This window comes from Bactrocera dorsalis, chromosome 4 (assembly GCF_023373825.1).
Source record: "Bactrocera dorsalis isolate Fly_Bdor chromosome 4, ASM2337382v1, whole genome shotgun sequence".
NCBI classification, from domain to species: Eukaryota; Metazoa; Arthropoda; class Insecta; order Diptera; family Tephritidae; genus Bactrocera; species Bactrocera dorsalis.
In genome coordinates this window covers 66,656,096-66,679,537 of record NC_064306.1, presented here as the reverse complement: position 1 = coordinate 66,679,537, position 23,442 = coordinate 66,656,096, and the positions used below count along the sequence as shown (strand labels likewise).

At 34.9% G+C, this 23,442-nt stretch overlaps 2 protein-coding genes across 3 annotated transcripts; both read left to right on the top strand.

Annotated features, from left to right (window-relative positions):
- Positions 1 to 812: 812 nt before the first annotated feature.
- Positions 813 to 1,679, top strand: LOC105223688 (uncharacterized). 2 transcript variants are annotated; one of them, XM_011201469.3, is made up of 3 exons: positions 813 to 986; positions 1,050 to 1,229; positions 1,293 to 1,676. In XM_011201469.3, exons 1-3 carry the CDS (start codon positions 921 to 923, stop codon positions 1,503 to 1,505), a joined length of 459 nt encoding a protein of 152 aa, XP_011199771.2. In that variant the 5' UTR covers positions 813 to 920; the 3' UTR covers positions 1,506 to 1,676. The 2 variants fall into 2 exon arrangements, with proteins under 2 accessions (XP_011199771.2, XP_011199772.2); XM_011201470.4 differs by having other exon boundaries at positions 834 to 990; positions 1,293 to 1,679.
- Positions 1,680 to 2,671: 992 nt separating this feature from the next.
- LOC105223709 (uncharacterized) lies at positions 2,672 to 4,365 on the top strand. Its single transcript, XM_049454198.1, has 4 exons — positions 2,672 to 3,069; positions 3,140 to 3,322; positions 3,402 to 3,595; positions 3,846 to 4,365. The coding sequence occupies exons 1-4, from the start codon at positions 2,989 to 2,991 to the stop codon at positions 4,111 to 4,113; spliced, it is 726 nt and encodes a 241-aa protein (XP_049310155.1). The 5' UTR covers positions 2,672 to 2,988; the 3' UTR covers positions 4,114 to 4,365.
- The last annotated feature ends 19,077 nt before the right edge of the window (positions 4,366 to 23,442 follow it).

Sequence of the window (23,442 nt, the reverse complement as noted above, 5' to 3'; positions counted from 1 at the left end):
TGACCATGGCGAATATCGCATTCGGTGGAACGATGAACTTTATGAGATATACAAAATTGACATAGTTCAGCGAATTGAAAAAAAGTCTATAAAAGCAGCCGTTGTCATCAAATGAAATTACTAAGTGAATTACCTATGGTTCGTTTTCGCCATTTTAACAATATAGGCATCCTCAAAAAACCATCTCCGATCATTGTTAGCTACGTTTAGATATGTAGATCTAAGTGCAAACTGTATCGCCATTAGCTCACATATCGTTCCCTAAACAGTCGAGACTACCTAATCGGAATGAATCCGAAAATAAATCCGACAAATGACTGTACAAAACTACTAGTGAGTGTGTTCTGTCCCTTAAATAACCACAATGTCTCAGGTACTTCAATATAGCCCATCAGATTCAGATTCCTGTGGCTGGCAAGTGAAATCTTACAGTGCTCTGCCGTCTTTCTTGTATTTTGACGCAGCTTTTAGTGAAGATTCGTGTTACTTGGCTGACTGAATAGAGGAAAGCTTCTATGTTATATAGCTATTCCTTCGTGCAAAACGCGAGATAGACGTAAAAAGGAACCTATCTGCGTGGATAGAAGTGATGTTCGATAATTGATCATTATTTCCGGCGGAAGCGACTTCTTCAGATATATCTCACGCAAACAGGTATTATTTCTCTTGAAACTATCTTCTTACCCAGAATATCACTTGTAAAAAACGGATTATTGATTTTTTCGATAACATATTACAATTACCATACAAAAATACATTGCTGAAATTTCACTCAAGTTTTCTAACTTGTTTCAATTCACATACACTATATCGCCGGATTTCTGAATCAAAACAAAAACACTGACAGTTGACGAAAAATTATTTGCGAGTAAGAAAACTTTTATTATTGATAATACTTACTTTTGTTTGTGTTTTTCAAAATGCCGTTAAAACTAACGCATTTGCAACGCTGCATCATCTCGACGGCATTTTATGTTGTGTGCTTCGTGGGTATTACTAGCATTTTAACGAGTTCCAAACAAAAATTAATTTGTCTCACTTCTCGGCAGATTCTTGAAATTGTGGCTTGTGCGCTCATCATCGACATGACCGACTCCGACTGCATAGGAGCGCGTGAGATCTCTACTTTCATGTGGTGGTCAGGTATTTTAGTCTTTATACCCATTATACCGGATATATTGTACTGCATCATGGGCATACTAATATCGGAGCCATTCTATGCAGCACTGGTGAGTGCCAGTTAATTAGATTATGCTTTTGTATTCTAATATTTCTTTGCCTCTTTGCCCTAGGGCGGTTGCTATAACATTGTGATGTTCTGTGTGTGTGTGTTGGCTTGCATTTTTGCCTTTCTCTCGGTTACGGGTTGTGGAAACCCGAAACAGACGACAGTTTTAGCTGTTGGTGTAATTGAACTTATTGCTGGCATAGTACATCTGGTGTTCATATGGTTTATCAAGGAAAATCTCGATGAAGGCGAAGTTTTATTTAGTAAAAATTTTTAAAGAAAATTTTGGAGACTAATATTTATATAATCAACGAGCCTTACATATTATAATAGTATGTGGAAAAACGGAAAGAATATTGCTTTTAATTGAACAGTGTTTCTAGTGTATGGGAAATAAGGCTATGTATGTATGTATGTACAAAGTGAAGTTACACTGAAATTTTATAAAGATCATGCTTTTAGGAGGTGGTCGTAAGTTGGAATCTGTATTCTACATATATGTACCTTCTTTAAGGTATTTTCAGTTACTAAATATTTTTGGAGGTTTTTGAACAGCCTATATAAGCCTTTGCTCCTGTAATTCTATTTTAACGTTTGCAGAATGTGCAGTGCTCGTTGAAACCCGACATCAGTGGCGTTCAGGCTGAACCAATGCGTTGAAGCTACTTTGTAGCACTCACCCGGATTAAATCTGTAGCCTCTTGTACAGGGTTTGTCGGGAAAGTAATTGGACTGAATCGAGTAGATTCTTCGGAATAACCTTGAGAGCCGAGGTGCATGCTGCTTGGATCCCCTCAGTTGCCTCAAAACGCTTTCCTTTTATAGGCCTTTTCAGGCAAGGAAAAAAAGTTCGGGGGTCCACATCTGGCCTGTAGGGCGGCTGCGGAAGCGTTGGGATGCCGGCCTTGGTTAGGTAGCTTTCATATTACTTTTCGGATAAGCCCAGTAAATAATGATTCATCCAAAAATTAGTTTCCAGGAGCGAAGTTAGAGTATAGGTGTGATAATTTCGGACAACAAATGCATATAGTACTGCTCCTTAATTTGGCATTACTTGCTCATGTAAGTCTATATATCAAATGGGTTTCTAGTCACAATCAATGGATCCATGAATGGTGGTAATAACGCTATCGATTCCTTCGATAAACTCCTGTAGTTGATATCGCCACCTAGAATGCTAAACAATGTATCATAAAAAAAAAATTGAAAATATTTGTCAGATATAATAACCAATATATCGGTTAGTCAAAAAAGTCGTTTCGTATTTTGTCAATAGATGACGTTGCGCTCGTATATCTCCAGTGCTACCAATCACATTCTGTCTGTTGGAAAGGTGCTCTAATTTTGTTTCAATATGAGTATATGATAACCAAAATATAACCCTTTTGTAACCAAAACTCAAATTTTGTTTTAATATGAGTGGTTGCTATTATATCGTTTTCCTTCGCCTGTAAAGTTATGAAAAGCGGTGTAACATTATTTTGCATTTTAGGTGAAATGATGTAAATCATATAGCTTCACCCATAACACATTTGAACGTAATTTCTGCCGGGTATTTCGTTTCTTTTCTTGTAAAATCGATTCAAGCATGAATCATGGTTTGACATATTGAAAAAAAAAAAACAGAATTACTAGAAATGTAAAAAATATCAAAACGCCCAACAAAGTCAAAAAGTAATTATTTTAAACTACTCATAATCGTTCTTTGAGAGTTTTTTTTACATTTCATCAGCATTTGCCAAACATAACTGTAACTTAGAATGAAAAAAACCCAAACCACCAGAATCGACCAAAATAGGAAGAAACGCAAGAAGAGTCGATTTTACTTCCTCCTAAATGTTGTAAGGCCATAATGAATTGCTAAAGCGCCAAAAACTCTGCTTTCACTTTTGCTTTCGGCTTTTGTTTTAGATCACGGAAGGATTAGCGACTGCCTTGGTTTTATACTGTACATTCACGGCCAGTTGTGTGCTTGGCAATGAAGTTAGTGGTCCCGTTTACATATTCTTGCTCTTCATTTTTCCCGCTTTCATACCGGATTTGTACTATTATCTACTTACACCCAAACTGCATACGTTGGGTATTGATCCGTTGGTAAGATACATTGTTAACTTCTGTGTTCCACAAGTTCAATGAAACGTTTGTCGTGTTCGCTATTTCTTTCTTAATACAGGGTGTTATGTTCAACTTTATTATAGGTGTCTTGTGCATTTTGATTGGTGTAAGTCTTATAATGGTGATCTTATCTTTTTGTGGGTTTTATGCACAATTTCTTTTGGTGATTGCTGGTGCCTTAAGCGTTTGTTCGGGCGTGTTTCATTTGATGAATGCCTGTATGTGTCACAAGGCGATACCGAAGTCGGAGAGGTGAGCTTGCCTGCCAATAACAGAATACAAAGTCTGTGCTGATCTTGGTGCTGTAAAGTGTTGATAACAGCTGTTTTGCTGACGTCACTTTAGCGAATTCTCATTCAACTACTCTGCCTGAAATTAGTCGGTCAAAAAATTAACTTGGTTTATTCGGCACAACTTTGCATTTTATATATTTTTAATGCATTCGGTTACATCTTTATTAATTAACATATGTATAATTTATTTTCTTGTAAATCCATAATAGATATTACAAACCTCGTCGTACTAAACCCAAGAAAGCGCCGAAGGATAAGAAAAAACAAGCGAAACCAGCTAAAAAAGGCAAAGCGGAAAAGAAGCCCGACAAGAAAGCCGAAAAGAAACCTGACAAGAAGGCTGAAAAGAAACCCGAGAAGAAAGGCGATAAAAAGACTGATAAGAAACCGGACAAAAAGAAGGAAAAGAAACCCGAAAAGAAGGCTGAAAAGAAGCCAGAAAAGAAAACAAAACCGAAGTCCGCAGAAAAATGCTAAAAGTAGGGGGGAAACGTAAATTAGGGCTAAAAAAGAATTCTAGTTTGTTTAGTTAATAAACATTTAATTCAATTTTAAAATAAATGTTTCTTACTTGGTCAGATGGAGTGAGAATGGGCTTTGCTTTGCTTCGCTTTTTTGTCAAAAATGTATTCAAAGCTGTCGGACTGCCACTGCGAAGGCAATCGGATAACAGGTCAAAAGAAAAATTTTCAGCGTACCATAGTAAAACACATATTTTTTGCAAAATTCGTTTTCTTTTTTCCACTTACTTCCATAGTGATACGCCGATCATAGCGACCTTCCAACTTTTGGATACCATTTTTGTATAATAGGGCTTTCCTAAAAAATAATCCTCTGTTACTACACCCCTCGGTGTACGTCAGCAGCTGTACACTCTCTTCTACTCTTTAGAACATGGTACCTCCCCTATTTAGTTCTGTCGCTCGAATTATTTTCTATAAGAGTTGAGGAGGCTTATCTCATGGTAATTAACATAGATTGTAGGGTCGTTGTGTATTGGGCAGAGCATACTTAAATTCCAATCGTTGAGCACGCTTTTGTCCGACCGTATTCTACAAAAAAGCGATCCATGCTCCTTATCAGTTCTTCCCCGCCGTGTTTGAGTAGCTCGGCCGGCAGTTAATCGGTCCCCGCTGTTTTGTTGTTCTTCAGGCGGGTAATTGCTCTTCGAACTTCGTCATGGTCGGGCAATGGAACTTCTCCATCGTCATCGACTGGGGAATCGGGTTCGACATAACCTGGTGCTATGCTTTCACTGCCATTCAGCAGGCCGGAGAAGTGTTCCCTCCATAATTTTAGTATGCTCTGGGCATCAGTTACTAGATCTCCTCTGGGGGTTCTACAAGAGTATGCTCCAGCCTTGAAACCTTCTGTTAGTCGCCGCATTTTTTCGTAGAATTTTCGATCATTACCAATGTCGGCCAGCTTGTCAAGCTCTTCATACTCCCACATTTCGGCCTCTCACTTTTTTGTCTGCAAATGCTTTTCGTTTCCATCTTTAACTCTCGGTATCTATCCCATCCCGCAGTTGTTGTGGTCGATCGCAACGTTGCGAGGTAGGCAGTCTATTTTCTCTCCGCTGCGACGCGGCACTCCTTATCGTACCAGCTGTAAGGAGCTTGAAATACCATCCAAATCGAGTAAAAAATCATTCGGCTGTCTGTTGTGATTGCAGCTTCTCGACGTCGAACTTTTTTAGTGTCTGTAGACATTTTTTGCTGCACAGAGGCGGGTGCGTATCGGGTCAATGTTAGGACCTCGGAGCGAACTCAAGTCTAAAACACTGGAGACTTATCTTTCCATCCGGAGACAGCCTGGTAACTTGATGAGTTTTCTTATGCTAGTATCTAGTACTACAGATGACCATATTTCTGGCCCCGACGAAGTCGATCAGCTTCAAGCCATTTGGAAATGTTTCATCATGGAGGCTGAATTTACCAACTGTTGTGCCAAGGACACATCCTTTAACTACCCTGACGTTTTATAAGGTTTGAGACGTTCCTTTCGGAATGTTACTCCGAGGAAAACTTCATATACCCTATTCAAGGTATAAAAAAATCTAGTTATTCTACAACGTAATGCAAAGAGCTGCTGATTTTGTCATCATTTAAGGGTTACACTACGTATAAGTAACTAATTGTTTAAAGTCCGTTTATATGGAGAAGGAAAATTTTTTTAAGTACAAATTGTTTTTAAGGGTTTATTGACTGCAATAAGGTACTAATTAGTAGGTACTTACTTAAACAGAAGTATAAATTAATATATTCACACAATTTTGCTCAAATCTAGCGAATGAAATTTAAATAGAGTATACTTAAATACGACAGCAAGCTTCAAGTCTACAAATCCAAGCCTACATACATACACTTGATACGTTTCGAATCTTTGTTTAAGCCATTAGTGTCAATTAAATCGGCATTAAATGTAAAATCAAGATGAGCGCGGTTTACAAACCCAACTTTATTGTCTGTAAATAGTTTTGAAATTATCGGAAATCCCAGCTCAATTCAGCCGCAAACCACACGACTCGCATTCCTAAGTAACCACCGGCAAATAACGCAATAAAACAGCGCCACAACACAGCGCATCTACGCATACACACATTCACCTGCGCATACATACATATACATATATGTACATATATACGAGGTTCTGTGCAGTAACATTCGCTCTCGCGTATTCACGTGCAAAAGTCGTGACGACAGAATAATATAATATTCTTTACCACATCTCAACAAAACGTTTCATATAAAAACGATTATGAATGTTTGCTTCTGCGCAATGGCCGGCGAATTTTATTGCTCGCCGCACTTAGCTGTAAACATTTTTACCTAATAAAGTACATATGTATGTATGTATGCGCTAACATCAAGTGCATTTAAATATTTTGCATAATTTAAAATGCGAGTTACGACAGTTATGCGGTAATTATTACCAACAATTTATGCAATACGCCGCCGCCGGCTTATTATGCAGGGAACCATTCATATACACACATACATGCATATATTTTTAGATACACATATACATACACACCTGTTTGTACACATTTGACCACCGACTAGTTGGATTATAAAGGATGATGCTAGCGGCTGACTTCATAGCAGCTTCTAGAACAATAGATAATTGTATATATAGACATTAGGGTGGTACTTAAACTATTTTAAAGCTAATTCTTTAAACAAAAACATAAGCTTTTTTATTACATACCATCTATGAAAATTCTATAAAGCCTTACTTAAAAAGCCAAATATCTCGACAGGTATTAATGATATCGATTTTGACTTTAGACCTTTTTTGTAGCAAATAAAATTTCCTACAAGTTTGTCATGGACATTCTTCCTATAACTCTTGTCATTTACGAGATATGTATATACCAAAAAATGCGAATTTCGTGGAAAAATCAGGTTTAGAGCCACGTACTACCGCGCCGGTGTGCGTTTCGACTTTGTCGCAATGAGCACTTTTGTAGAGTGTTCAATTCTGAGGAATATGTGTCTCAAAGCAATGCCATAAAATGCCTCTGAGCTGTAGAAATTTAAAGATAAAAAATCACAATTGTCGTGTATTTTCAATGGAAAATTTTTACGTACCTTGGTCTAGTCCTTATTATTAATATTAAAGGGCTCAAATTTTCAGCGATTTTTTTTAGGGTATTTCCAAGGAAATTTCATGATGAGACTGAAAAAAATTAGTAGTAAAAAAAAAAACACCCTAATGAACATGCATTATATTTGTTATAATTATAATTAATACAAAGTCTAAAATGTATAATAATCTAACTTTGCTTGTCTTCTAATGAAAATATGATCTTTATCCCTGTAAGGCGCCCACTTATATTTAACTTATTAAAAACCCTACAAAAGTAGACCGATAGGGACAGCAAACGACGCTATATTTTTTCACACTCTTTTGACATTTTCATGGAAAAATATACGATCCAACAATGAGTCGAAATTATTAAAATTAACTACCGAATATCGGAGTCAGTAGGCTCAACTTTAAGAGTATTATTCTAATCAATTGAAAGAAAAAAAATCGTTTGACTTTTTAAGTACCACCCTAAAACAATTTTCTCATAAAATACCGCTTTGGCTGTAATTAGAGGGGCCTGGCTGTGAACTCGATTGCTATTCGTATTTATAGGTATGCACTATGGTATATAGAAAGTTCTAGCCAGCGGTTCCGCTGCAATCTTCGCTGACGATTCTTAGTTAAATTGGGTATTTTATAATAAAGTATACAATAGAAATATATACATGTATATATATGTAAGTACGTTTGTAAGCTCATTTGCTCTATTATTTATTTGCAATTAAACTGTAAACAAATTAAATGACATCAATGCAATTTTTTTGAAAATACCGAAGCTAAAATAGTCTTCACAGTTAAAGAAGTTTTCCATGCAGGGATTCGATTTTGATAGGTCAGTTTATATGGCAGTTATGTATATGCTTTAGTGGTTCGTTATCGGCGGTTCGAACAAATGAGCAGGTTTTCGGCGAGCAGAGGATACAGGCTAAATTTCAAATTGATATTTCATAAACTGAGCGCATATAAAGACTAAATGAACTCAGCTTGTCACGCTAATAATTTACATATATGTATGGGGTATTCCATACCAAATCGACCACTTTTGAACCCGACCCCTTTAGATTTTGCTGAAACTTATCCATCCTTTTCTACCCTTTGAAAAATATTTTTGAGAATTTTTTCAAAATTTTTTGTCCAACTTCAAAAAAGTTATGAATTTTTCAAAAAACTGGCTTTTTTATTTTCAAATAGCCAAACTTTTGTAGAAAGTGACTTTTGGGGACCATTTTTTTTTCATAACTTTTTTGAAAAATTTCTCAAAAATGTTTTTCAAAGGGTAGAAAAGGATGGATAAGTTTCAGCAAAATCTGAAGGGATCGGGTTCAAAAGTGGTCGATTTGGTATGGAATACCACCTACTCGTATACAGTTTGTACCCCATGCTATTCAGTCAACAACATATTGTATTTTTCTTTTTCTGTTAGTTAGTGGTTGACAACCACCTTCCGATGAATGTGACAATTGACAGGAAGTTCTATAAAAAAGTTATTTATCCCATTTTTGAAAACGTTGATCAAGATTAGTTTAATTACACACTTTCCTCAAACAATAGATGAGAAAAGTAGAGAATGGGGTGAGGTAAAATAAGTTATACCGGCTTGCTTCTGTATTTGTGACAAGCCTTGATAACGTATAAACAATCCGGAAACAGGCTAGTGAGTCACATAGAATAAGCAAACAACTAATTGTTCTAAAAACAAAAACAATAAGCTAACAACAAACGAGAACATAATAAAGATGCGCAGTTGATACCATATAGTACATACATATATACATAAGTATATTTAGATCTGACGCCGTTCATGGCAAATATTATCTCACTTTTACCTTATTAACTATTAGTTAGCCGCGATTATCGCACAATGCGCAACGGTATTACGATTGCATCGTTATTTATTTGCACACACTTTCTATTTACAACTTTGTTCTTTACATCCATTGTTGTTGCTACTTTGTTTCATGTAATTTATATGCATATTATATGTACATATATCGATGTGTATACAATAACAAAAAGAATGAGAATCGCATTGTCAGTATGTCAGTTATTTATTTGTTGTTATTGTTGTTATTATCGCAACTTGAATTTTTGACGTTTTCTCCGCTTAATTGATGCGATTATTTTTAATTCCACACTCTGTTCAAAATGAAATGGGAAAAAGTTAATCAATGTAATTTCACTGTCATTGTCAAGTTGCTTACCGTGGGCTTATATAATTCTATATGTACTTGTGCGATTACAGGACACAACCGTTAAGTACTGGCATAAAATTATTAATGAAATGTTTACAGAATAAATATAACTTTAGACACTACTAAAAATATCCTCTTCTAATACTTTACTTGAAACACAAGTATGCCTCAATAACCTCTGATATGTTGACGAATGCGTTCATATATTGAGTCCAACTCACATCTTTGTCGTTGAAAATCTTGTAGAGAAACGAATCGATCAACCAACTGGTATAATCAAGTATCTCTTTCTGCCGGCGCTAAAGAATATTTTCATAACTGTTCCTGTGGTTCTGACCTTCTCCGTATATGAAACTTACAAAATGGTACGATTTTTTTAAGTAACCCTGAACAGGGTAAGTACTTTTTTCCAATAGCCTTTTTTGATCAGTATGTTCAAGCTGAGTCGATTTAGCCATGTGTCTGTCAAAAATATATTGGGAACTGTCCTCAGTTTTTAAGAAACTGTTAAACTTTGTAAACGTCATTTTCTCTTCAAATAATCGTCCCACGGACCATACATATAGCTTCCATACAATAACATTACCCATCTTGAGACCCAGCATTCATTATTGGATAATATTTCAAACGAAACCGAAGTTCAACGCAGTGAAGAAAATATAGCACCGTAGTGAGAGGTACACGAAGACCGTAGAGACAGATTCGGCGCTGTTCGCATCAACTTTGTGCAAGAATTGAAAATCGTTCGATCTTATTTCGAAAACACATTGCTCAATGAACTCGAGCGCCACTCAAATGCGACGTTTTCAAGTTAACTATTCCATTCGATGAAGCCCATTCTGGCTCAATTGGTATGACCAACGAGCAAAATTGTCGCATTTGGGACGAAGAGCAACCTGAGGAGGTTCAAGAGCTGCCAGGCAGTTAAAAAAAAAAAGATTGGTCTGGTTTTGGACCGGAATCGATTTCGGTCCATATTTCTTTAAAAATGATGCCGGTGAGAACGAAACCGTCAATGGCGACCATTATTCGCTCTAAATCTTTATTTCAAGAAGATCCGACTTTTCGAGTCAAATTTTCGTTCAGCGATGGATTTCTGGCTCAAGATGTATGTAAACAGGAAAACTTGCAATTTCCTGTGGATGTAAAATTTAAAGTCTATGCGGGCAATCACGCTTCGATTCAGGCCTTGGTGCGACACATCACGCGTGTCATTTGCCAGTTACCAATCGAAATGCTTGAACGAGTCACCGAAAATTGGACTCAACGGATGGACCATCTGACACGTAGCCGCGGCAACATTTGAAAGAGATGATCTTCAAAAGGCGAATAATGTTCTTTCGAAAGGTAATAAACATTCCTCATTAAATTTGAAGTTTCTGCGGGCTTTCTATAAAAAAGTAGGGAACCTCGAAATGGATCACTCAATTTTATTCAAAGTTTTGGCCGTTTTTGGCAGGCCAAATTTTGATTTTGTATCAGATCAAGAGACTGGTGGGTCATTGTACGGAGAACTATACACAAAACTGAAAACTTGATAATAATCGATCATTTATGTAGTATCTCTGAGTGATTACTCAAGTGAATTGGATTTGATGGAATAGACTGAACTAAGCGGCTACAAGTTAGAAGGCTGTAACTCAAAAACTGTTTAAGATATCCATTAAAAGTTTCAGTATGTTTTTCTTAAAGGTACAACCTATTGGAGTCAACGTTTTTTTACATTTTAAACTAGGTGTTCCTATTAACAAACTAGCCTCGTAATTACTTACAAATACATATCGAAATTTGTTTATATTTTCAATACTATCGTAACATGTTGCATGATTAAAATAGTTTTGTACCTTTGATTGGCTCAGAAATGCTAATATAATTTTCTATATTTTCTACTATCTATTTGACGCTTTAAAATAATTGTTAAATAATAACTTTGTGTAAATATATAATAACTAATCACCGTCACACCTCAATTTAAGCTGCTACGCATTTTACATCACAACAACCTGCTCTGCATACGAATGCCAGTAAATCCTTGCTCGTGCACTGTTACGATATACATCCGAGTATAAGCAGATATACATTTTATCGCATATGTATATATTTTAGGAACTTTAAATAACTTATTTATTGAAATGAGCTTGCCCACACACCTTTTTTGTCAGTTTTGACGACTTTAGCCGCTAAGCTCATTATTGCAAGATATTCGCTACGGTACGAGTATGCAGTATTTAATTGCCGATCGGATGAATGTATGTTTTTATAATATTGCGATGTGTCCATAGCAGGAGCCCTTTAATTATTGCCAGTGCATTTCCAGAATAATGTCGTAGGCATTTAATTGGTTTCACTCAATTGAGAATTTCACAATTTGTTGACAGTTTCGATTAAAGAAAAAATATTATATCTGATTATTTTGATTTAATTAAATTGTAATTGCCGTAGAAAAAACAGTACAATGTAAAACTAACGTAAATATCTCACACCATGAGAAAAGATCTATAGTTGTGGAGATATTCCTCAGAGATACGTTATTGATAGCGACAAATATTCAGCCAACTTCGTCATAAACGAATCGAACTGTCAGTTTTATGTAGTCACTCTAAACATTCGTTCATGACGTCACGAACTTATAGATTTTTCTGTCAATCGAGCTGAGACGCAAAATATTTAATTATTCATCAATACTTATTTAGTCGCCTTCAAAATAGTCCCCACCAGATGTAATACATTTATGTCAGTGATTTTTCCATTTCTCGAAACAGTTTTCATAAGCCCTTTTTGAGATATCCTTAAGATCCTTCTGCGTGTTTTGTTTTACGTCTTCGATCGACTGAAAACGAGTTCCTTTTCGATGATTGCTGACTTGGTTGGATGCCAAACTCATAAGCCCATGTCTCATCGGCAGTTACTTTCCATGAATGTGTGAGCGGAATTCGCTTGATCCGGCATGTCTAAAGAGACCAGTTTACGGTACTCTTTTTGAAATTCAGCTTTACCGGGACAAGTCGAGCAAGAACGCGTTTCAGATCCAAAGAAAGATTTCGAGCTCGCTTGCTATCTCTCTAACACTTGCCTGACGATTTTCAAGCACCATATCTTTCACTTTTATCATATTTTGCAATAGTTGAAGAGGTCCAAGGTTATCCCGAACGAGGCATGTCTTCAACGATCTCTCGACCGTCTTTCAAGGCTTCAAACTACTGGTAGGCTACAACAAATGAGAGTTTCTATAAGTTCTTAATAATATCTGAACTCTGTTTCACTGTAATGTTTTTAAAAGAGAGAAAAACATTAAAATCGGTTTCACCGAAATTGTAATACCCTTCTCTAGTACAAAAGTTTCTTCACAAGCACTTGATTTTGATCGGTCAGTTTTGATGGTAGCTATATGCAATAGATTGCCGATATCGACGGTTTCGAAAAATAAAGAGCTTCATAGAGAGAAAAGGACGTGTAGAAAATTGTGGATCGATATCTTAAAAACTGAGGGATTAGTTCGCATATATACTCGTATCTACATACAGATATGAATAATTCTACTCAGTTCGTCAGGCTGATCATTTAAATATACAAATATTTTACAGGGTTTCCGAAGTTCTTTCTGGGTGTTACAAACTTCGTGGGAAACTATATTATATCCTGTTCAAGGTATAATTATTAAGAAAGTCATGGTACAGAAAAAAACGCTGACATATAAAAAAAAAAGAATTATATAGAATCGCTAGATGGCGATTAGCGATTTTTTTAGTATCATACTGTCTTAGTTAGTAGGCACTCATGAACAACGAACTTTCAATAAGTCGCAAAATGTGTCGCTTTGGAAACATGCCAATATTTGTTTCGGATTAGTCGGAGGTTTATAACCTCAAATGCCTACCTACTAACGTGACAATAAAAAGTGAACTGCTATCAAAGTCAAGTTAATGTTGGCAGTTAGCACTGAATGGCATTGGTTTTGTGCTTTAATAGCCTATCACATTCTCCAAGTCAAGAAATCGAATAAATAGCCGGCCCTGTCCTGTTAACTTTGCTGGCTTCTCATGATTCGATAAAACATTGGTGAAGGTGAGGGAATTTCAATATCAAATAATTTTTTGATTCAAAAAGTGTTTAATTTTTTACATATAATATAATTCGAGGTATTCTTAGATATATATAAATGTATGTATATATTAAGTTTTTAAGAAAATTTCCCTTGTTCTATGGTATATGGATTATTTGTATTTTATAGCGGAAAATTTTGGTCATATAAAAAAAAAACCAAATCATCTGAAAAATTACGAAAATTTGTGCCAAGAATTTTGTTTATTTCATTTTTAGCTACATGAATTTTAAGATTTGTTTATGGTTCTTTCGAGAACGATTTTTGTAAAAATTTTGGTTGCAAATTCTTTACTGAATTATTGTGGTCTGAGGAAAACATTTTCAAAATGTTTCATAAGTATAGATATATGGTCTGGTATATAAAATATATGCAAGTGTTTAAATATTATATTACTTATATAAATATGTACATTAGGATGCAAATAAAATTTCCTACAAGTCTGTCATTTAGATTTTTTCTCTAGCTCTTGTCATTTACGAGATAAATACAAAAAAAATGTGATAAATGTGATTTTCGTGGAAAAATCAGGTTTAGAACCCCGTACTACCTCGCAGGTGTGTGTTTCGACTTTATCGTAATGGCCACTTTTGTATAGTGTTCAATTCTGAGGAATATAGTATGTGTCTAAAGTCAAGCGATGCCATAAAATTCCTCTGAGCTATAGAAATTTTAAGATAAAAACGATTTACGTGTATTTTCAATGGACATTTTTTACATAGCTTGGTCCAGTTCTTAATGTTAATATTAAGGGCTCAAATTTTCAGGGAATTTTTCTATGGTATTTGCAAGAAACTTTCATGACGGGATTGTAAAAAATGAATATTAAAAAAAAACACCTTAATGCCATTCAAAAGCATGCACCGGCATACTGCTAAAACACTCGTTCGACATGCTTTTGGAACGTTAAGCAGAAGGAGACTATTTTGACTAAAATATATTGATTTTGTCGAAAAAACCATTTGTTATGTTTTTTTTAACCTCTTTTGAGAGCCACACTAAAAATCTTGGAACAAAAAGAAAATATTTAGTGTGCCTCTCAAAAGAGGTTATAGAAATAGTTGACACTCTAAATATGTATATAGAAGGGACAAACTGTTTATAAGTTTGGATGTGCGAGATCCGTGTGCAAAGCTCAAAACAATGAAAAAAATGCTTCTACATTCATTGCATTCTCTGGATTTGACTCCAGCCATATTTCACCTGTTCTCAGAATACGAAAATACTCACTGTAAAGATATTCAGCGACGATAAATAAGGAATCGCGGGATTGAGGCATATTTGAAGAAAAAACAAGAAAAAACGTTAACTTCGGGTGCATCGAAGCTAAATACCCTTCACAGGTGCATTTATGTTAGTAACTATCTGTTCAGTTTGTATGGCAGCTATATGCTATAGTAATCCGATCTGAACAATTTCTTCGGAGATTACATAGTTGCCTTAGAAAATAATCCATACCAAATTTCGTGAAGATACATTGTCAAATGTCAAAGTTTTCCATACAAAAACTTGATTCCGATCGTTCAGTTTATATGACAGCTATATGTTATAGTGGTTCGATATCAGCCGTTCCGACAAATGAGCAGCTTCTTGAAGAGAAAATGACGTTTGCAAAATTTCAAAAGGATATCTTAAAAACTGAGGGACTAGTTCGTATATATATAGACAGACGGACGGACATGGCTCGACTCAGCTCAACATAATGATCATTTATATATATACTTTATAGGGTCTCCGACACTTCCTTCTGGGTGTTACAAACATCGTGACAAACTTAATATACCCTGTTCAGGGTATAAAAACCATCGTTTTTTCAAAAAAGTTATAGAAAAGATGATAGAGAGTCATAATCTCTCTGTCGTCTCGATAACAAAAATAATTATGCGTATAATAATATTTAAAAAATGTATTTTCAAATACCGTACGTTGAAATATGAAAAATAGAAAATGCGTACTGCGACACCCACGGGCATCTGTCAGATAGCCAAAATATATTTAAATTTATATTACTCGTATATATCAGCTGTCTTCGATTCGCCATTTCTCTGCTCGATGTCTTCGGACACTGCTATATTGGTAAACAAGTAGGCATGGAAAAGCAACAATAATTTAACGGACTGAAGTCGATACAAGAGAGTATCTAATTAAAGAGGTATAATGAGAGGTACTTATATATAGGGTTATTAAGGCATTTTATTACACGGAAAGTACTACTTCTCGACAGCAGAAAGAAGCGCAACACAATTGTGCTTGCCTCAGACGACATGTTAGCTCAAGGTTGCATTGCAAATTCTTTGTTTGAACAACTGGTATAATTTATTCTATAATATATAAAATTATGCTATAATTTATACATTTTTATCGTTTTTGCTGTTTTCAACGTAGTGTAAGTGACCCACTTTTCAGCACCGAAAACTTACCTTTTTAATGCCATACTTGTATTTGTAGTATAAGTCCCTATCGAACTTATACGTTGCGAGATAGAGATTACTAAAGACATCTATTAGAAAGAAAATATAATTTATGTTTACTAGACTCTTTTTCGTGTCTTCGAAACGACCTGAAAAAAACAAAATTTGTCTAGAAAAATGCAGATTAAGGTTTATGTTAACACATATATAATTGTTTACCTGCAATCTTACTACACATTGATAGATTATGCAGATACACCTACTTATGTATATAGTTGGTATATCCTATATTCTATCTTGAAAAACACAAACCCGGTGAATGAAACAAAGACAATTGCTTATTGACGCATTAAAAATTTAATTTTAGATTCTCTTGAAAGTCTACAAAGACGTAAATACGTTTATGTACCTAACAGAAAAAAATGGGGGCAGTGGTATGGCTGTGGCGAACTAGATAAAGCATTATTATCTGTCACGTATTCCAAAAGTAATAAGATCTATCGAATATAAAAATTGAGTATACTACTAAAATATTTTCTTTCATTTTGAAAAGATATTATGTATAAAATTAGATATAAAAATCATGTGATACAATATATGTATATAGTATGGCTGCCTGATTCATTAATATATCTTATTGAAAATCCAAAACACTACATCACAGTTTAAAGCCAAATTAATGAATAGAGATCGATGTAGACGTTACAGGGTTTGTCTAGAAAGTAATCGGACTGAGTCGATTTAAAATAATTTATTGAAAAAATCGTTACAATTCTTAAAAACTTTCAAAATATGCCTGTTCTGCGTCGATGCAGTACTACCAGCGCGATTTCCAAACATAGAAGGCGTCACGTAAGGCATTCTACGGAATAGCCGAGGTGTATGCTGCTTGGATCCCATTTCATCGGCCTTTTCAGGCAAGGAAACAAAAAAATTCAGGGGCCACATCTGGGCTGTAGGGCGGTTTCGGAAGCGTTTGGATGCCAGCCTTGGTTAGGTAGCTGTTCAAAAGAAAGGCGGTGTGAGCTGGGGCGTTGTCGCAGTACAACTTCGAATTGGCTACGATGTTTTGTCGCTCCCGAGTGACCCTTCGTTTGAGTCTCTTGACGTCCACGTAAAACTTGACGTTGACGGTTTGTCCAGGAGGAACAAATTCATGGTGGACGATGCCTTTGATGTCAAAAAAAAACAATGAGCATCGTTTTCACTTTGGATTTGCTCATTCATCAGCGACCTGCATTTTCGGCTTGCATCACTCACAGAACACGTCGCACGAAAATGTTTGTCTTGACTCTCCAGGTGCACGGAGACAATCGTTAGCTAGGAACGTCTTCTACCGGATCCAGTCAGTGCGCGCACGCTCCGAAGTACAGTCGCGGCGGAAGAAAATCAGTCCTATTACTTTCCGGACAAACCCTGTATATGGAGATAAAGTAAAAGTATGGATCGATTAGATCCGTTCGTGGTATATAAGTATATATTCATTAGCGATTATTCTCATCTATTTTTGACCTGACATAGAAATCCGTGTATTGAGAGCTTGAAAAAAGGAACTTCATCTACTATATTAATATATTAAAGAAAGGTTTGATTGTTTATTTGTTTGAATTGAACAGGCTACGAAAATATTTTACGGATTTGAAAAAGCAGTCGTGTGCGGAAAGTAATATAAAAGACTGTAAAATATCCTATTGTACTTGTATATATAAGGTCTTATTCCCCAAATGGGATAGCAACTAGAGTGAGCTGCTAGTATTAGATATAAAAGGATTTGAGGAAGGTCTGGATCGTTTGTTCTTTTTATTTAAAAAAAAAATTGCTTTGCTTTATTATGATTATTTGTACATTGTTCAGCTGGAGGGAAGGTGTAATACTGTTTGATATCACCAAAAGAGTTACCTTAACTCAGGAATATCGTACGTGTTAAGGCTTGAAACGATATCTTTGTCATTGCTTGATGTTAGGTAGACCTTAAAATTCTGCTAACAGTGATTTTTGACAATGGCATGTAATAAAATAGGTGAGCTATGCTTATGTAGATCCACTATATTACCATAAAATTTTACGTTCTGGCTAGATTCTTCAGAGAGTTACTGCTTTTTAGCTGCTTTCATTATAAGGTGACTGAGGTTATTTTCCCAACTTATAAAGTTTTAAAAATTTTTGGTGAAAGTTCTATATGTACATACAAATATACAAATGTACAAGTAGGTGTCTAACTGTCGCTTACTAAATGCATTCCCTGGATTTCGATTTTGATGAGTGTTTACGAAAATGCTGTGCGACAAATGGTGCGCTCTATAATTTTTTAGCCGCTAACGAACTATCAATGGATAACTTTTCCTGGTACTCATCAAAATTTACACAGTTAGGTATACATTTCCAGGGGCGATCGCTCTTAGAACTTTTTTATGTTCCTAGAAACTATGTCGTAGCGATTGAACTTGTATAGCCTAAAAAGTGTATAAGTTCGTCACGGAGTTTCTAATACTCAGAAGGACAAGTTGGAGACCCTATAAAATATATACATATACATATACAATGTGACAAAAATGTAACTGCAGAGAGTTATCTCCCCAAAAGTTATAAGTTAGACATTATTTTTATCATAAGTGCACACCGCGAAGAATGAGACACTCATGAAGCTGATCATTTTATGGAACCGCTAAAATAGGACCAATATAGAACATAGCTGCCATACAAACTGACCCAACAAAATCAAGTTCTTTAAAAACTATTTTTTATATGTGAAAGGTATTATAGCCCTTAATTTTTCCTTGTTTAATAGTGTAAATGACATATGGAGAGAGTATCAGCTGGATAATAATTCCTGCGTGCTTATATTATATATATGTATATTACGAGTATAACTGATTCCAACAAACGTTGAAACACATGTTTTAATTTCAAAGTAGTTCAAATTAGACTGGTCCGCTACTGCTACTCTTAACGACTGGGTGAACATTTTTATGCTAGTCTGTGTATCTGTGCACCAAAAAAAAAACTAAATTAAGTAATTTTGTTTTTAAAAAACGTTGCTGTAAGCAAACAAACTCACATTGGCGATCTATTTTGAACTCGTATAAACAATTGGGCGAAACGCGCCCACAGTTTGCTGCGAATAGTGAACAACGCAATTTCATACGAATATTAAAAAGAAAATAATAAATATAAATTGATTAAATAAAGTAATTAAAAATATTTATATAAACTGCAAATTCTACGTTTGTGCAAATAATTTTTATAAAATGTGCATTTCTATGTATGTATGTAAATTATTTCCTTATGGTTGTTGTCAAGTGGCGGCGTTGAGTTTATACTGCAAAGCTCTTCAAAATTAAAACAAAAATATACAATAACAAATAGAAGAGAAAAAAAAAATAAGTGTGCTTTCGTATGCCGTTAAAACTGAAACAAAAGTTATGTGACTGGCATAAATCACGGAACGGCCGATAGTCTGTGGTTTTGTGCGGCAGTGCGTGCAATTTTCTTAGAATTTCGAGTGAACGAAAAGCATTTAAGCTGAAATTGAATTGCAATGAAATTAAACGTGAGAAAGTTTCATAAAAAATTGTTGAAGAAGAGCGTAAATTGACTCACTTCGTATAGCATTTTATGCAAGTCACCCGCTTACATATACATATGTACATATGCAATTGTCTATTTATAAATGAAAGGTCAGTTTTCGTAAAATAAAAATTAAAAAAAAAACTTGTGAAAATTAATTAAATTAACAAAACGCTACTTAACTTTAACATGTAAGCGATTATCACACCAATTGAGTTCAATTATCTGAAGCAAAGATTTGCTGCCTTTGACTTTATCGTCCAATGTCGTTGATTTGCTTGATTTATGCGCGTTAATCAAAATATTAGTGCGAACAAATTATAAATGAAAGCGGAAATGCTTTCGTCATTATGAAAGTGCTAACTCAAAAAGTGTGTACAGACCGCAAAAAAATACTATTTTCTCACATGTGTACTGAATACTATAAGCATGTTCTTTAGGGTGAGCTAAACACTAAATTAAAAAATCAATAGGATGAAATAAACTTATTTGCAGAGGAAAAAGTGCCTGCAAAAATATTTTCGTTCAATTGGAAAATTTTTTAACTATACGAATTTTTCAATTGTAAAATTTCCATTGAGGGATATTTTAAACACTAATTTTAAATATTACGAAAACAGATGATTGGAACTATATAGTATACAAAAAAAAATTTCTTTGCAATTGAAAAAATCCCGTTGAGGGAAATTTTTTACAATTCAAAACAAAAGTAACATTTTTAATTATATTTAAATTCGTTTGTTTCGTAAAGCATCTAAGTATACGAATTTTTGAATTTTAAAATTTCCCATTGAGGGATATTTTTAAAATATTAAGAAAGAGGACCATATACGAAGGACCTATGTACATAGAAAAAATGTCTCTGCAACTGTAAAAATTGCGCTTAGGGAAATTTTTATAATTCAAAAGTAAAGTGACATAGCTAAGCATACATATATATGTATATAGTTAAACGATTTTGGGTATAATTAAATATGAAAAAAGATTTTTTACATGTAATTTTTTAAGACTTCTAAGTATATGAATTTTTTAACTGTATAAATTTCCCCTGGAGGATATTTTTTAAGATTTTATTTTTTTTAATGTTACGACAAAAGATTTTTACCTACATACAGAAAAAAATATCCCTAAAATTTTAAAAATTCCTGCTGAAGGAAATTTTTTTCAATTCAAAACTTCTGAAAAATGTTAAAAGGTTTGGGTATTTTTAATGAAAATGTATTTTTACATGCTATTTGTATGGGAAACTATGAAAATTAAGCTAAACATTTTCCATTACTGGGAAATGTTTTTCTTGTAGAAAGTTCACTATAACCTATGAATTCGCTAGGTTATTACACATAGATATGTATGTATACTGTTGTATGGCTGTATATATTCTTACACTATTTACACTGTCACTTTCATCTAAACGCATACATATACATATTTATATTACAAAAATATATTATTCTAAGAAATTTCGATCAAAACTATCACGAACATGTTTTCGTTCGTATAATTAAGAATAACTATGGCATGTGCTTATAGTACTACAAATATGACTCTTTGAATATAAATAATCATGTTTTCAAACAAACAAGTGGTCTGTTTTACAGATAAAATGGCAAATATGCATGTTAGCCCAACCTATTCGAATTGTTATCTGCCAGCTAGATTTTTAGAAAAATACTCTTGATTACGTAATTCTTGAAATGCGAAAAATGTGCGCAGAAGCTTATACTATAATATTTCTCTAAAAAGTGATAACTAAATTTCAAAATTCCTTTATATACTTGGAACTATACGCGAACATCATTGGTATAGGGTAAACAATAATTTCAATAAGGAGAGGGAAAATTTGGAATACTATATTATTAACTTAAGTGTTTACAAAATAGTTTGCATTTAAAAAAAAAACTGTGAAACATAAGAGATATTCAGCTCTACTTGTTGCTAACAATGTTCATTTCGCCGCAATCGTCGCTCTGTAGATCTTCTGGATACTGTTCAACTGGTGGTATTAATTGTACTGGTGAAAACATTTGGGCGCTTCTTACTCTACTGTCCAGACTGAGGTTGAAACGTCTTAGTAGACATATCTTCGACGAACTTATTGAATTTGCTGGTATTGATATTAGCTGCTTTACGAAATTTATGGTAGGCTCAAAACTCTTCGATGAACTGTGTTAGTCACATGTTTTGGGCAGCTATCCAAGTCGGATCCTATGTAATCTTTGATGCGAGTATCAGCCCTACAATCTCTTGGCGTTCTGCGTGAATCTATAAGTAGGAGTTTTGGTCATCACAAAGTACCAGCTTTCACAGCTATTCAAGTGGGATCCTTTGTAACCTATGGTACTCCGCGGCAGACACTACTTTATTTCTGTCAAAAAATTACAACGCGATGGATCCAGAGCCAAGAGTTTTGGTGCCTTTAATCGAAGTAATGAAAGACCTCTAAGCCCTAAAACTTCGGTATAAAATAACGAGTTTTAAACATATGGTAGGTGCTTTTAACTCCGTGTTTAAAAGCCGAAATGATTAACATTTAAGTAACCGGATGTTTCGTCGTGAATTTATAGAGAAATAACAGGTTTTTCAATGGGGACGCTACAAAAGTTCTCTTAAGTAAAGTTTGTCATTTTATCGTGGAAAGATATACGATCCAATAACGAGTAGAAATTATTAAAATTTACTACCGAAATTCGGAGTCTGTGGGCTCAAATTTAAGAGTGCTACGTTCAATTTATGGTCGTCATAATCGACCTGTCAGATTAACAATTGAGCGTCTAGTGGTACAAAATATTCCCGTGCCAGTGAGACAAAGAAGGGTCCGTGGTGTAGGGAATATTGCTGCCGCCAGCGCATCAATTGAGGAAGAAGCAAATCTGTCTCTCACATGTCGTTCTCAAGTGTTAGGCATCTCTCGTCGTTGTGGCGAATTTGAGAAAAGGTTGTGGCCTGCATCATTACAAGATTAAATTGACACAAGAACTGAAGCTGCTTGACCACCAGAATCGTTGTATGTTCCTGAATTGGGCTGAGCAACAACTTGAAAATTATCCGGATTTTCATCGAAAAGTCATCTTCAGCGATGAGGCGCATTTCTTTCTGAATCAATAAACAAAATATGCGTTATTGGTCAGGCAACAATCCACAGTCCTCCATGAGTCACCATTGCAGCCCGAAAAAATTACGATGTGGTGGGATTTATGGGCCGGATACCGCTCAATGATAACCGAATATTTTTGGCCCGAATTGGATGATATGAACTTGAACAATATGTGATTCCAACAGAACGGCGCCACAAGCCACACAGCGAATGTCCCAATCGATTTATTGAAAATCAAGTTTGGTTAAAGTGTTATCTCAAGAAAAGGGCCAGCCAATTGGCCGCCTCCTGCGTGGCCATGCAAATGAAATCGAGTTCCAGACATATTGCCAACAAATGTACTTTCACAGGAATAAATAATTTCATTGATATCCCAGACCGTTCTTCTTTTATTTAACTTTTGAAGCGCTGTTATTGAAAAACCCTGTTACTTTTATGCCAAATGCATGCTTTGTGGACTGAAGTAATCAGCCCGATTGTTAGCAAAAGTTATATGTAAATAATTATAATAAGCACAATCAATACAAATATGCACATACATATAAGCCATGTCCAAACCGACGCGCTCTAGGTTAATAAACCCTATCAAATCAAAGTAGTTTGTATTGGCTAATGACCCAAGCGGTTTTTTTAGCTGTCAAGGGTGCTGCAAAGATTAGACATACCTACATACATACATATGTACGCAGTGTACTAATACTTACCCACATTGTCCTCAGAAAGCGTAAAATTAGAAACTGCTAGTTTATTTAATGTTGGTGCAAGAGTGTGTTTGTGTTTACCTACGTATGTATGTAATTACTGATGCTGACCGATTTCATCAACCTTATTGCAAACATACAAACA